At 44.0% G+C, this 15594-nt stretch overlaps 1 protein-coding gene across 3 annotated transcripts in view; it reads right to left on the bottom strand.

Moving 5' to 3' along the window:
• Positions 1-15594, bottom strand: part of COG2 (component of oligomeric golgi complex 2) — a 50225-nt gene that overhangs the window by 2975 nt on the left and 31656 nt on the right. For 2 of the 3 annotated variants that reach the window (XM_035008435.1, XM_035008437.1), the window contains 8 exons: positions 14580-14706; positions 12327-12466; positions 7726-7787; positions 5904-6055; positions 4040-4237; positions 3114-3186; positions 2686-2828; positions 718-857 (listed from right to left, as the gene is read on the bottom strand). In XM_035008435.1, the coding sequence (XP_034864326.1) occupies positions 718-857; positions 2686-2828; positions 3114-3186; positions 4040-4237; positions 5904-6055; positions 7726-7787; positions 12327-12466; positions 14580-14706 (1035 nt within the window). The remainder of the gene's footprint in view (positions 1-717; positions 858-2685; positions 2829-3113; positions 3187-4039; positions 4238-5903; positions 6056-7725; positions 7788-12326; positions 12467-14579; positions 14707-15594) is intronic. The other variant, XM_035008436.1, reaches the window with a different exon arrangement.

Below are 15594 nucleotides of genomic sequence, written 5' to 3'. Positions count from 1 at the left end.
CTAAATTAACCCACAAATGTCACTTAATTCAGAAGCAACTGAAATAAATCAAATACTATTGCAAAATAAACAAAATTCAATAATAAAATTGAATAATATACTTTTGACATAACTCAATGCTGGCATTTGGGGAAGAGTTGATTAAATGAGAAACGAGGAGACACTGAACCACAGGGATGCTGAAGACCTCCTTATACTTTCAAGGGCTGCAGGGTTTTAGACATGGAACACTTATCCACTGTAATGCTACTTCTGAATGTATGTTTTCTCTTCTAGACCGCGGTGGTCTCACCGGTACGAGCCTTTGATTACGTGGCGTGATCAGAGCCATTTTGGTCACAGCTGAGGAGAGAAAGGATCTTCAAAGAAAAAGTAAGCCTGGACTTGCAGAAAGAGGCCTGCAGGAGGCACATCACGGACAGCAAAGCCCGGGCGTGCCCAGAGAGGTACAGGACCAGTGTGAGCCCCGGGGAAGCCGGGAGGCGGTCTAGGTGGAGGCAGGCGGCCCGACGTGCTCTGGGTGCAGGGCGAGTGGAGCGAGCACAGCTCCACCATCAACACAGGAAGGACTGAGTGCCTATGCCCGACTCGTCTGGCGACACACTTATTTGATGGGCTCACCACCTTGTCCACATGCAACCCTCCGGTGGCCTCAGTGGTCTCTGACTCAGGGCTTGTCTAAGAACGCCTGGAATAACCTACTTCTCAGGTACTTACTTATGAGTGCTTTCAGAAAGTGCGCCTTCTAGCCACTGCTGAATTATTGCCCGTTTGAGCTTATCCTTGTGCCCACTCTGAAGCTGGTCAAATGGCTTCAGAGCACTGTCCACATAAGAGGAGGCTGTTGTTGGCACCTCCTGGAATAATGACGGTAGGGGTTAAAAGAATAAACAGAAAAGAACAGAGTAAGTTACTCAAACTTCAAAGAGATGCTACTGACGTACTGGTTTTAAGACACGTACAAACTCCCTCCCTCCCCAAAAGCACTAATGTCGTCTACAGAAAGATACCTGGAGAACAGATGGGGTCAAATGGAGTAAAGCAAGGGATAATCATGTTTAGAGCCAGAGACAGAGAGAGAAAGAGAACAAGCACTGAAGTATGCACCAGGGCGGACGGGGGTTGGGGGAGAGCTGTGTTCTAGACTGTGCATTTCTAACGAACTCCCACCAGGTGATGCTAATGCTGCAGGTCGACAGACCGAGAAGCAAGGATCTAGGGTGAGTAATTTGGCTTTCCTTAGTTTTAGTTTCTTCATCTGCAAACAAGGACACTGGCATTCACTTTATAGAAGAACAAATGAGAGTATCTGACCGACAAGCACCTGGTAAATATATTAACATTGTACTGAACCGACAGGGAAAGTTGGTAGGTTACTAAAAGAAAATTAATGTATTTGGGAATATAAAATAGGTCTCTCTCTCCCACTTTGAAGTGGGAGTTTCAAGTCAGACCAGAAAGAGAAAGTCAAGAGACAAAGTACTCTTGCTGGAAGCAGCAATCCTATCGCACACCCCAGATTTTAAAAGGAGAAGAATAACCACAAAGGAGATTTGCTCCAGCTCAGTTCAGCCCTCACTGCCTCCAGAACGCCGAGTCAGATGGGAAGGGCAACACAAAACGCCCATGCTTCGCACACACAGAGGCTGCCCTAAACCAGGGACGTGTGGCAGGAGCTCCAGGGACATTCCAAAACAGCACAACATCTTAGGAAATTTTCATAGCTCTTGAAAATAATTTTAGTAGTAAACTGCCTAACATCCAACTCTACAATTGTGAAAAAAGAAAATTCGAAGGAAAATTAAGTGACATGTAGCAAGAAGGAAACAAGCATATAAATGCCTGAAAATAAGAGTTCAGGAGGGGAAACTAAACCACTGGTCAAAATGAAGTCCCCAAATTGCCATTCTCTAAAGTGTGACAACAGGAGAATTCGACTTTGAACACCAGTGTGTGTGCATGCTTTTCCATCTCATAAACGCTTTCCATATTCTTTTTTTTTTTTTTTTTTAAAGATTTTATTTACTTATTTGACAGAGAGACACAGCAAGAGAAGGAACACAAGCAGGGGGAGTGGGAGAAGGAAAAGCAGGCTTCCCGCGGAGCAGGGAGCCCGAAGCGGGGCTCGATCCCAGGACCCTGGGATCATGACCTGAGCTGAAGGCATACGCTTAACGACTGAGCCACCCAGGCGCCCCAATGCTTTCCATATTCTTAATGCAGCTTTTTATCAAGTTAAAGAACGGGAGAAGGCAGGTACTTCCTAGGACGCAGCTTTTTATCAAGTTAAAGAACGGGAGAAGGCAGGTACTTGCTAGGACAATATGAAGGGAACAAAGGTAAATTCAATTTTTTTCAAATATAAGATACAAAGACCAAGAGTATAGGAGTTAAAGATATTTTATTAAAATGCTTTCTTTTGAAACAACTATCTTTCCTTAAGGCCAAAGGAATCCAGACAAGTCTGTACTGTCTGAGTCCAATTCCCAAAGCAGCTGACCATAACCATCCACCCGTGGGATCCCCTTCTCACAAACAGAGATTCTTTGGATGAGGCCGATTAGGTCGGCCTCAGGCTATCCCTGGGAACCTCTCTCTGGGTCTTGCTCAACCACTCCCTCCCTCAGTGGCTTTCCTGCTATATATTTCCCCACCTCAAAATTCTTTTCAGTGAGTGGTGCTGACCTTATTGGTTCTTCGGTAAAGCCTAGGGACCTCCAGGGCACTTTTCAGGTAACTGAAGCAAGACTCACTTAAGTCTTGGATGATCCTGTTACTCAAAGCAGGAACACAGGCTGCCAGAGACGTCTGGGAGTCCTCCAGGGCTGCTGTTGAGACATAAAGATTGAATGTAACCACTTACTCAGGCCCAGATGTGAATCTTAATTTAGACAGTGTCATAGTATTTACAGAGTGTACGATAATAAATCAAATCAAATCATTAGAATTAAACAAAGTATCTCAGAGAAGTTAAAATCTCAGAACAGAATATAGAAACAACCAAGGATTTACAACTAAAGAAGAAATGGCTAAATATATCCTACAGTCTCTAAAGTTTTATTTTAAATTATTTCTTACCCAAAGATTTGCTGAGTCTAAAGATTGATTTTTACCTGAGATAGAAGAAAAATTCTTAAAGCCAATCATTTCAAGTTTTGGCTTGATTGTTTCCAAGAGTTCTGGAAGCTGAAATAAATATGCACTTTATATATTCAGTTACTTTTTATAAATCAAAGGAAGAGGCAATTCTATTTGCATCTATAAACTCTAAAATATTGTTAATGAATGATGAAACTAAACTCAGAACTTTCTGTCATTTTCATCAGAAGAAAGTAAAACTCCTAACGCTTTCACAATAACAGAAGCCAACAACATGGGAAACAGCCAGGGCACAGCTATTAACAGGCCCAGGGAATATGAAAACCATTACCAAAACAAGCTTACAATGAAGACCATGTTTTTGCTCAAAACACGTATTTGTTCAAGCACCACAAAATATTTAAACGGGAGGAAAGCAGAATTAAGTACCAGAGCATTCAAACACAAATTCGGCCCAAAAAGCCCTCTTAATTAATGATAAAGGCCCCAAACATGGACCCCTATCCAGGGAAAACAGAGGGATAAGTTTTAACAGTTGAGCACTTTCAAAGTACAGCTGACGAAGTATGTGGTCAAGTGGGGTGGAGACAATTAAGCTCCAACCCGTTAGCGATCATGGTGCACGGAGTACGCAGAGCTAGCGAACTGTGGAGCATGGCTCGCTCGGGGCTCGTGACAGCGCCACCAGAAAGGAGGCAGAGGCCCCAGGTTCACACAGTTCGCGACACGACTGGTAAGCAAGGAGGAAGAGAGCCCACCTCGGTGGGGGGGGACGCTAGAGAGACACCTCGGAGGGCAGACGAACACGTTCTCTTGAGGTACCCTCGGGCCCCACGATTCTAAGCCCCACGAGGCCAAATGGCACCAGATCTTTGCACGCACTGCTTTCTGTGGCAACACTGAAGCGAGCACCTGGGATTCTTCCGGGACACAGGCCTACCTGCTCCTGAAGCTTGTCCAGGTCTGCGACCACATACACAAGTTGCGTACTGGAAATGGAGACCACGGGCTTTGTTTCCGAAGGGGCACTTCCTTGGTCTTCACCATTTCCTTGGGTAACTGAAGGGTCTTTGCTACCAGTTACCAAAAGCTTTTTAATATCCTTGGCACTTTCATTAGAGATGGGCCTGAGTAAAAGCTGAAAAACCATTTCAATGATTAATTTTCCACTAGCAGTATCTCTGAGCTTTTGTTTTTGTGGGTCAACAACTCACCTAAAGTGATAGCTATCTACAAAGTATTCACTACTACCAATGGAAGTACAACAAGGAGAAACGAGGTCAAGCTACAGTCCCACATGTACTTATCCTCCTTAAGCCTGTGTCTAACTTCTGGTGATAAAAAGTAACTGGCAAAAATAAAATAGGTCCCTGAACTGAACGAAAATTAATTTCTGGAACATCACAATTAAAAAAAAATTCATTAACTCTATTAGGTAAATCATTTACCAAGTGTGCTTGGGAACTTTATCATTATAATTAGTAAGAATAAAAAAAACAAAATCTAAGCCTCATTATGCTTCAAATAATACAAATGAAAAGTGTTACTTGTATCATGTATTGTTACAAGGGAAAAACCAGAGAGAAGTACCCTGGCATCAAGAAAAAAACGGAATAATGAATGTTCAAGGCAAAATAATTTATTAGAGACGTAGGAATTACTGGCTGGTAAGAATGCAACAGGCAGCCGACTCAGACCTAACTGAAGAATCTCACCAACCCCTCTGTGCTGCCAGAACCGACTGCACAGTGGTCTTCAGAAACAGCCTGATGGGCAGGGTGGTCTGCTAAGACCCTTCTGAGCAGAGGAAGGCAAAAGCGAAAAAGAAAACTAGCTTCCACTGAGCTCTCAGGATCTGCCAGACATTTTTGTCAACAATTGGTTGGTCAACAAATATCTCTTTATTCCTCACAACCACATATAGAAGCTGTTTTCCCATTTTACAGATGAAGAATTTGGGACTCCTAGGGCTAATTTTCCCAAGGTCACAAAATATAAAAGTGGCAGCACCTCAGTTGGATTCTGACTAAAGCCTGTGCTCCTTCCATTGGAACACTCAGCAACACGACGACATGCTCATCTTCTACTCCAGCTAGGACTGTATTCCTTCCCATACATGAGGCTTCTTTGTGCTGTCCTTCTGAGAGCCAACACATGCCTACGCCTCTTTTCATACTCATCATACACAATGAACCAGCTGCATGTCTGTCTGTCACCTGAGACTGTCCAGGAGGCAGGGCCTTTCTGAGACCGAGATGCTGGTGTGGGGCCTGCCTGCGTGCTCAGCACTGAGCTGTACGAACACTTTATGCACAATACCTAATAAATCTTCATAGGCATGTAGATATTCAATATATTCAAATACCTGACAAGGAAGAAAGTAGGATATTTTGAAATGAAAGAAAGGTTCATTAATTTTCCTACTTTTTAATCTCGACAATCGTATGATTTTTTTAAACTTCCAAATACGATTAAAATGCGTGTATTTTTATTTCTATGCCTTTTCATTAAAATGAGCATCTTTGTTTTAATTTGGAGGCACCTCAAAGATTCTGGCTTTGAGGAGGGAAAACGAGCTCGCTTTCCCACAAGACAAAGCGCTGAGTATGGGATTGTAAACAGCCGTAAAGGCAAAGGGAAAAGGAAACAACCACTGGCTACGAACTGGAGAAATGTGCCTACTGTCGTCCTCCAGGTTAACCTCTCATGACAACAGGGCCTTGTAAAATTTGAGCACGTTCAGCGCCGGGTGTCGGGCACTCCTGACAGCTCGGCTCCGGAGGAACGGCGCGGCCAGCCCTCACCTCACTGACGAACACGGAGTACCGAGCCAGGACCTGCAGCGTGAGCCTCCACAGACGAGGCACCAGAACCGGCAAGAACATCTCGTCTGACCAGCACCTCTGCAGGCTGCCCCACGTCCTGTGCGAAGCCAAGAGGCAAAACGAACTGCCAGCTGCAACAGGAAACAGACACGGAAAGAATCGCAGGCAACTCAGGGCTCAATTCGAGTATTTTCAACGTGTAATTCAGGAGTGAAGAAAGCGGCCATAATCCAGCCACGCTACCACAGCTTCTGTGGCAATGCGTTTTCTCATTTTACACAATTCCCCCTCCCAGGTGTTTGATAATTATTCAACACAGACAGCATTCAGAAATCATCAGTTAATAGGTATTTTATACCACATCAATAAATGTAAGCAGGGAGTGGCGGTCACTTGCGAGGGTTTCGACTTTGGTTTTGAATTTGTCCTGTTTCATTTGTCTGCTCTTCTGTTCCTCTACCTGAACACACTACTCATATACAGGAAGTCAATTACATAGGACCATGTTTGGCAAAGACAGGTGAACACCAACTCTGAGGCTAAAACCGCACAGTCCACGCCGACTTAGCCACCCAGAAACGAGCAGAAGTCTCCCGGGGCAGCCTAGAGATCTGTGTGGCTACAGAAACAGCCATACAGTATGTGAGTGGCCACCGGGAATGACTACATGACACGAGATTAATGAGGCTGTTGAGGAAAGCAAGCATGTCTGGAACCCACCAACCACTGTCACCTGCTCACTATCCCAGGATGGAGGCCAAGGGCTCTGGAGGCCTGGGGCAGGAAGCCCAGCTGTGAATCATCCCCCAGGAGGGAAGGGCCATCCTGATGTTTTACCTCTGCCTGGGATGAAAGCAGATGGAAGCCAGTTTGCTATACAAAGAGCTGATCACCAGGGGCTAATCCCCCTGCCATGTTCTATTCAGAAACAAAAATAAGGTCTGTTTCCTATATTCTTAAAGCATTTTGTTGTTGTTGTTTTGTTTTTTGTTTTAATTTTATTTTAGGGACGCCTGGGTGGCTCAGTCGGTTAAGAATCTGCCTTCAGCTCAGGTCATGATCCTGGGGTCCTGGGATTGAGTCCTAAGTTGGGCTCCTTGCTCAGCAGGGAGCCTTCTTCTCCCTCTCCCTCTGCCTCTCCCCCTGCTTGTGCTCACTCTGTCCCTCTCTCTGACAAATAAATAAAATATTAAAAAAAAATTTTTTTTAATTTTAATTCCAGTGTAGTTAACATACAGTGTTGTATTGGTTTCAGGCGTACAATAGTAATTCAACAACTCTGTACATTACTCAGTGCTCATCATGTAAGTGTCCTCTTAATCCTCATCACCTATTTCCCTCTTCCCCCCTCCCCTCTGTGACCATCAGTTTGTTGTCTACGGTTAAGAGTCTGTTTCTTGGTTTGTCTCTTTTGTTCCCTTTGCTCGCTTGTTTTGTTTCTTAAATTCCACATGAATGAAATCATATGGTATCTTTCTCTGACTGACTTAATTCACTTAGCATAATACTCTCTCGGTCCATCCAGGTCCTTGCAAATGGCAAGATTTCCTTCTTTTTTACTGCTGCAGCAACATCCGATTATTTTTACCACATCTACAAAGAATGAAGCTCTATAAAAATCTGATTTCTTTTAGCCTCTTTAAAAAAAAAAAAGAGAGGTTGAGTTAGGTCTTTAAGGTCTAACCTACTATATGACAGGACAAGGTGCAAGTACCCTCAGAATGGGACGGTCTAGGTGACTGGCTGAGCTTCAGTCACTCACTCAGTGACATCCTGCCATTGATCACTTTCAGGAAGTTACCTGGAGCGTCCTCCAGTACATCTGTAAGTGCTGCTTCTAAGGATCCTGCGATTTCTCTGAATCTGAGATAAAAACAAGAGCACAGGTTAGGGTTTATGCAGCTGCTAGATGCCCTTCTCTACCTGTTCTCCCTCCTTCCTGAGGACCAGGGACTTCCTCCACCGGCTTGTCCCTCAGTCTGACGCTCTTAGCGATGCCCAACCAGCCCTAGAATGCCTATTCTCCCGAACGTTTTTTTTTTTAACTGAACAAGGAATACATTTCTCTTGATTCAGGCGCTATTATGGAGGGTTTCTCTGTTATTTGCAGCTGACTGCAATCACGACTAACCCCATGTTTTTCAAACTAAACAAACTGCCCATTAAGCTGCCATCAAGAAGCCACGCCCGGCAAGTCCCACCTGCCTGGCCTCGTGCCGTCCCCTTGCGGCCACGAGACTATGGGTATCTCCACTCCATCTCCATTCACGCTATCACAGCAGAGTAAATGTCCCCAAACTAAGGAACAGGGAGGCTGTATTCTGTATCTTTGTTTGCAAGCTTGAGAAAAGCCACTGAGGGTAGCCAGTTAGCACAACGGCTGGCCGCTCGTGCTCTGCGGCGCCCGCCCTGCTTCTGGTCAGTTCTCCTGTGTCTCAGCTGGCCTGCTGGCCATCGCGACCTCCTGTCCCCGACTCCTGTTTTAATAACTGATGCGGGCACATGTTTAGGACTTTGTGACAGGAAAGTGTGTATTTTTTTTTTTTAAAGATTTTATTTATTTATCTGACAGAGAGAGACATAGCGAGAGAGGGAACACAAGCAGGGGAAGTGGGAGAGGGAGAAGCAGGCCTCCCGCCGAGCAGGGAGCCGGATGCGGGGCTCGATCCCAGGACCCTGGGATCATGACCTGAGCCGAAGGCAGACGCTTAACGACTGAGCCACCCAGGTGCCCCGAAAGTGTGTATTTTTTAAACTAGCTGCTCAGGGAGCATTCTGGTTCCTGGCAGTGTTAACTCCCCCTGTCGTACCTTTCCCAGTATGCTCCTGTCACCTGCCAGTTCCCTATGGCAATCGACTCTGACACACGCTCAGGATTAATTCACCTAATTGAGCAGTTTGGTTTGTTTATAGTACATGTGTGCTTTTTAAAAGCAGTTCAGAGACGGAGCTGAAGGAAAATGCCTGAAGGGTGAAAAGAACAGCACGTCAGACGGAGCTGCCAATGACGGGCACGGAGGGGGAAACATGTGACAGGCAGAAAGGTGGGGCAAGAGAAGGGAGCCCAGGAGGCGAGCCCAAGAATGGCAGCTAAAGGGGGCAGTGTGACCCTGCGCCCAGTGAAGGCGGAAGGGGTGCTCTGCAGCGGGGAGAGCACACCGGCCCCAGGTCTCAGCCTCAGGCCCCTCAAATCACTTTTTCCAAAATCTATACAAAATACAGAGTAAGCTCTGACGGGGAAAAGGCCTGAGAGCTAACCCGGCACTGTGCACAGCTGGGAAAACCCAGAAGCCAGCTCCACGGTCCCGAGTAAGGCAATGGTTACATAACGTGTGGCACATTCATTCTAGAACGTGGTATGGAAAGAGGTCGGCTTGAAGCTACACAGCAGTAAGAGCAAATATAATTTAGTAGTAAGGAAAGACAGAGGACACAAAATGATGTGTACATTTATGCTAACAACGAGAACGCACCAGAGAAGGTGTGAGAAGGTACCAGAACCAAACACAGCAGGACCCCTGGCATCTCGCCGCCTTCACACAGCCCTTTGCCTGTGCGACCAAGTGGGAAGACCCGTGAAAGTACAACTGCCCAGGTCACTTGACAGAGCTGTGCCTCCCCAGCCAGGAGCCCAGCACCAGCCCCTCGCGCAGCTTTGCTGGGCAGCTAACTTCCAGGATTGAAGGGACAGGTTACAGTTCTTTTTGCAAAACAGCAAAAAGTGAGAGGTGACTTTGGTGGAACTTGAGAAGCCGTGCTGTAGTTTGCACGTGGACATGTGATGCCATTCTGCTCTTACCAGAATATTTGTAATGAGGGCAAACCCCAAATAAAACGTTTCTAAATTCTTAAATTTGGGCTCAGGGAGGGTCTCTGGACACATTCCTCCATGCACGCTACAGGTCTGCAAGCATCCAAAAAGCGCTTATGTAAAACCGATGCGGAAATGAGACACCCCCTCTGCTCGGCAGGATCAGAAACGTCGCAGGCCGCATCTCTACACATCTCTACTTTGTGTCCACGCACACTTGAGGGTAAAGGGAAAGTGCGTCAATGCCGTAGAGACTCCACATCATTAAGGAGGAGATATACTATGTTCAGCCTGTACCAAATACAGTATATACCATGAACGTTCTGGGAGTATGTAAGGTTCTAGAAAGATTTCAATTAAAAAGGATCTACAACTTCGCCTCTGGCATTTAAGGGGCTAACACCAGTTTCTAGGTAGCCACTGGCTTATGACAATTTGACACGATTTGGGTCGTATTTTCATTTATTTTCTTCCTATGCGAAACTAAGTCCTAAAGCTACTTTGCAATACACCTTTAAGAACGAGTGAAAGGCAGCCCCAGCAGGGTATCAGGAACAGTACGGGGGTACAAGTGTGCTCCCAGAAGGTGCTGGCTGGGAGTGCTACCTTTTTTCCTAAGATGATGGGGATGCAGGCCTATGGTCAGACCAGGAGCATAAACCTGTCCCCAAGAGTGGTGCAATATGAATATTTCTCCCTATAAACATGTCAAAGCATACCACCCCACTGGCTTTTAGCTTCCTTTAAGTGACCCTGAAGGGAATCAGATAACAATACAACTCTGACCCTAGTCATGTTTGTGGAACTCTCTGTCATCCCTCAGAGTAAACAATTCGATACCTGGCAAAAAATCAACAGAACAGTCCTACGAAGTATTACTTGAATTTATTTTTAAAATGGAAAAACAAACATATCGAATACAAGCTCCACACTTTGTAACTCAAACGTCATTTTTAAAAATTTCACAAATTTTAAGTGAGACAGTTTACAAAGAAAAGTTAACCAATCCCTTTGAATGCTTAATGTTAAAATCTGGTGAAGGTACAAAATCTTTTAGGGAACTGGCTGACTTTCAACATAGTTTCAGCTCAGTTGCCAGCCCCGTGAGAACCAAGAGAAGGCAGGCTGTGCTGTTGCTGTGGGGCCCAGCCTGGATCGGCCCCGAGCTTGGCTGAAACAGCCCCTGGATCTCCAGGAGGGCGGGTCCAGGAGGTGGGGTGACAGTGCCAGATCGACACGTGTGGGGTCACGGGCTCTGGGGGAACAACTAGAAAGAGAGTTTGGAGGCAGTAGCCAGGACGATGTGATGTGATGTACTGGGCGTCTAAAGCAATCTAACTTAAAACACGGACTACAGAAGAAATGGTAAAACGTGGACATCTCTTCTCTACTGCAGTCTTATACTGTGACATAATGCTTCACTATTTTAAATTCTGCCCCTGAATCAAAAGGGCTTCTTGCCCTGGCTTGATCTTGATTATCCTGTAACAACTACTTCCAGTGTGGTCCATGAATACCTTAGATGAACAAATCCTTTATTTCCTACTCAGAGACAAGCTACGCAGTGATGTGACCTTGGCAAATTAAGCATAAAACACAGTGTAGATGAGAAAGGGCATCTCCCTAACGTTCTGATAACTGTGATTTCATTATCAGAAGATGATTATATACATTCTCAATCACGGCAAGCAATTATAATCAAGGTACCGAATCCTTAATATATTTCCCTGTGATTTTCCCTCAGAACCTCAGGGAAAAGGACTGCATCATAATGAAAGCACTCAGCGATTTAAATAAAAAGCCTACGACTCTTTACAGACCATTCTATCTAAAACACTCTAGTCAATGTCATTCTGTGAAGGAACCTACCATGACCTCACTCAAGAAACTCTGCTAAAATGCCTGATCTCATCTATTTTTCTAGCAGAACATACGTTGCTAAGAGTTTATCCCAAATTTCCCCAAATAGTTTACAGAAGCCTTATTTACGTAAGTGCTATCATCATGACATCTGTTAGAAGCGTCACCATTTTCCAGAACAGAGAGAACAAATATCAAAGATTATAAAGAAAAGCCAAAATAATAACTAGGATTCTCATAAACTGACTGATGGAACCAGATATAAAGCATACTTAAGGCTGCGCTTCTCCCTACTCTCTCTGGGGGAAGGAACTGTCCAGAGAAGCCAACAACAGATGTGGGCCGGTCCGCTGTTTGACAGAGGCAGGTGGTGAGAAGGGGAAAAGGGAAGGAGTGTGCTGCCCCAGAGACCCTCCTGTCTGCCTCTGTGTGATGGATGAGGACATACTAGTCGTGTGCGTGGAGCTGGGGGGCATGGAGCTGGGCCTGATGTCCACCTCAGTCCGAGGCTGGTGTTCTCAGCCCTCTAATTACGAAATTATTTTTCTGTCGTGCAAGCCAGAACTTTGGCAATCAAGACACTTCTTGCATGTTTCCATTTTAGATTCTGCTTCTCAAGGAGTGGTACAATGATCTCAAAGAAAGGGCTGTTAAGTGGAGCAACACCCTGAATTGGTATTCAAATGCCACTTCAGAAGACTGGAGGTGGGGGGAGGAAATAAATCACTGACCTTATTTGAAAATAAACAGGTAAATTCCACTTATTATTGAAGCTGTGATAGGCAGGATGTGCTCTTAATCTTCTCACACTGGCCTGTGATCCACATTGCTGTTCAAATGCTCTCACAAAATCCATACTTATGGTGTATTTCTAAAGAAAGAACAAACAGGTGAAATTTTCACTGTAAGCAAACTAACCAGGGAAGGGAACAACATACAGGGAAAGCTGTAATCAAGATAAAGAAGGTGAACACTTGTACTCCATTTCCAGAGCTGATAGGGACCTGAAGAGATCGTCCTTCCCAGGTCCTGACTTGAAGATCAGGTCATGCCCAAAGTGGTTCGGTGACCTGCCCAAGGTCTTACGTGACAAGCCCACCTGGAAACCCCGTGCTCTGTAAACGACAGCTCTCTCATAGTCTAGGGAATCCCTAACCTAGTTCCTTGGAACTGGAAGAGACTGTAGATTAAAGTGGTATCATTTTCACTGCTGCTCCAGGAGGAGGAGAAGTAGAACATTTTTAAAAGGAAAGAATCAAACCAGGTGAGCAATCACGTCATTTCTACAGACGGAACTGCACGAAAGCTGACGGGGGGGCTCACACCACCATGAAGAGCAGAGGCTGAAACTTACTCAGCATTCACCACCTGTGTGCTGTGCTTAAAACTGTACTATTTAATTTCACCCACAAAACTACCCTACCAGGTAACTACTGCTAGTATTTTAAGGATGACGTTTCCTCTTCCGTTTAGGCTCAGAGAGAACTTACCCAAAGACAAAGCTAATAGAGGACACAGAACCGTGGTCAGTGAGTAGAGCAAAACCGCAGATACTGTGAAATGCGCATTCCCTCGTGGGTACTCTAGGCCTTGAGGGCCCAGGCTCTAAGGAGAACCTGTGTGGACCTTCCATATACTTCTTAATTAAGAGGGGCTCAATTCTGGCTCACCAAACCATTCACCTAAATATGCTGAAGTCTGTGTGTAGGCCAGAATTGTAGTGCACTCAATACTACACGTTTTTAATTTCTTTCAATTGGTCTGAGCAACACTTACGGAATCCCCTGAGTGTGGTCTAGGCGTGTGGAGTTGAGACAAAAGTATTATTCACCCTTTTGGGATAAAACGTATTCTACCTCTGCACATGATGGGATGCTAAATCCTTTAGCATACACTGATCACCTTCAGTTCTAAAGTTCTAGGACTGTTCCATGTAAAATCTTGATCACAAATCCTGACACAAAAAACTTGTCACATTAATGGTTTTTTGTGTGTCCACGCTTTATTTTGCATTTTTTAGCAAAAGGCTGGACTCTGGATTTCTAGTCACAGACTTAAAGAATCAAATACAAAAATGTTTCTCTCTTCACAAGAAGCATGTCACAGCAATGCTGAAAGCTGAAAGCATTTTTTGAAAGAAACTGACAGATGCTATGCTTGCTCGAAATAAACCCACCAACATTAAGTACTGGTTTAGAATTCTAAAATCAAAGTGCTATGAGAAAATGTCATTTCTGAGCTGAAACATCTCCTGAGCCTAATGTGATCAGTACAATTCTCTCGAGTACAGCAAAACGTAAAGGGTCTTAAATGGTTCATGCCTAAGACCGCTATTTCAGTCTGCTTACAGTACCTATTTTTAAAAGCCCTATTTTTTAAAATCATAAAGATCACTGTCGCACAACTTACTGAAAGTGACACCAAGTGATCATATTGTTCAACACTGTTAACATCACACAATGAGTCAAGAGAAGAAGTGGTATTTCTGGAATAATAAAGCTCCAAAGTTGTTGTCTTACCTGTTTTTGAAGTCGACCAGGCCCCAGGTTCACCACACTTACTGTCTGCCTCTCTACACTTTAAACATTAATAAGGATTTTGCAATCCAATCAATACCTTTTGTTTTCCTTAAACATTATATAGTACAGATCTGCAAACCTAACTTTTCATGGAAAACAACTGCAAGGAGACTGGTTTTTAATGATCTTTAGGATCTTTTTTTTAAAGTGAGAGAATAACATATGTATCTAGTCACAACGGTGTTTAGACTGTATTTTACTACACATTCTCAAATTAAAATATTTATTTCCAAAAGTAACAGAGACTATTACTTGGAGGAAGTTAATTTTTAAGTAAATGCTCACTCACGAACTCAAATTTTTATTTTTTAAAAAACCACAGAACCAAGACTATGCAGAAAACATGATTAGTCTCAAGCCTCTGGTTAATATCTTCAAGAATCAAGATGATGGAGGAAAAGGTACCTCGTGAAATGCATCAGGATTCCCAGGATTAAAAAGAGAAGGCAACTTTTCTTCTAATCCTCGTACTATCTCTGGCCAGACAGAGTTCACCAAAAAATCATATCCAGGAACAGTATTGCCTTTTTCACTGTAGGACAAGAGCAAAATCTCAGTCAGATACACTGTGCTCTTCGATTTACAAAGGGCGAAATTCTATTGTGGTGTTTTACTAAAAGTTCCTCAGCCTAAAACGTACTTCAACCTTTACAAAAAACTCTTTGTCAATTAGCTGGTTTATAGCCCCACACTTCTATTTTACTCCTTGATCCCAGTCTCACCTTGAAGCCAGTATGTCCTCTGTATCCTAACTCTTCTATTTATCATACAGGAGAACAAGCTGGTGTCAAATTGCTTTGGCACGATTCCTCCCCTAATTAGGCCACCATATTTACACTCTATCTTGGAAAAGAAGTAGTCTAATAACACAAGAAAAGCAATCTTTGTGTTCAATCTTAATACTGCTAAGCCCTAAAGCGCTGTAAATTATGCTAATTTACCAATTACTAACAGCTTTGTGAAGATGAAGCTATCTCCAAGATCACCTTCAGTTCTAAAATTCTAGGACTGTTCCATGTAAAATCTTGATCACAAATCCTGACACAAATAACTTGTCACATTAATGTTTTTTTGTGTGTCCATGCTTTATTTTGCATTTTTTAGCAAAAGGCTGGACTCTGGATTTCAGTCACAGACTTCGATGAGAAGCAACGCTGAGATGAAGCATCCACTTGGGAGCCAGAGTGCCTGGGTTCAAATCGTGTGCCCTCTAACCTCTATGTTTTGTTGTCTTCATCTTTAGATGGAGATGATAGGATACGTATCATAGGATCATCATATGGGTTAATATCTATAAAGCATTTAGGCTGGGGCCCAGCATACAGTAAGTGCTATGTTAGTAATGCTTACATACATAAGTAAATAAGGCAGATTCCTTAAGTTTCTACTGAACTTAAAGACACATAAATATCTTCGAAGC

The sequence above is a fragment of the Mirounga leonina genome, unplaced genomic scaffold (genome assembly GCF_011800145.1).
Source record: "Mirounga leonina isolate KUSES-001 unplaced genomic scaffold, KU_Mleo_1.0 Mir_152, whole genome shotgun sequence".
Classification (NCBI taxonomy): Eukaryota; Metazoa; Chordata; class Mammalia; order Carnivora; family Phocidae; genus Mirounga; species Mirounga leonina.
The sequence above is the reverse complement of the archived record's forward strand: the minus strand, read 5'-3'. Positions and strand labels throughout refer to the sequence as shown.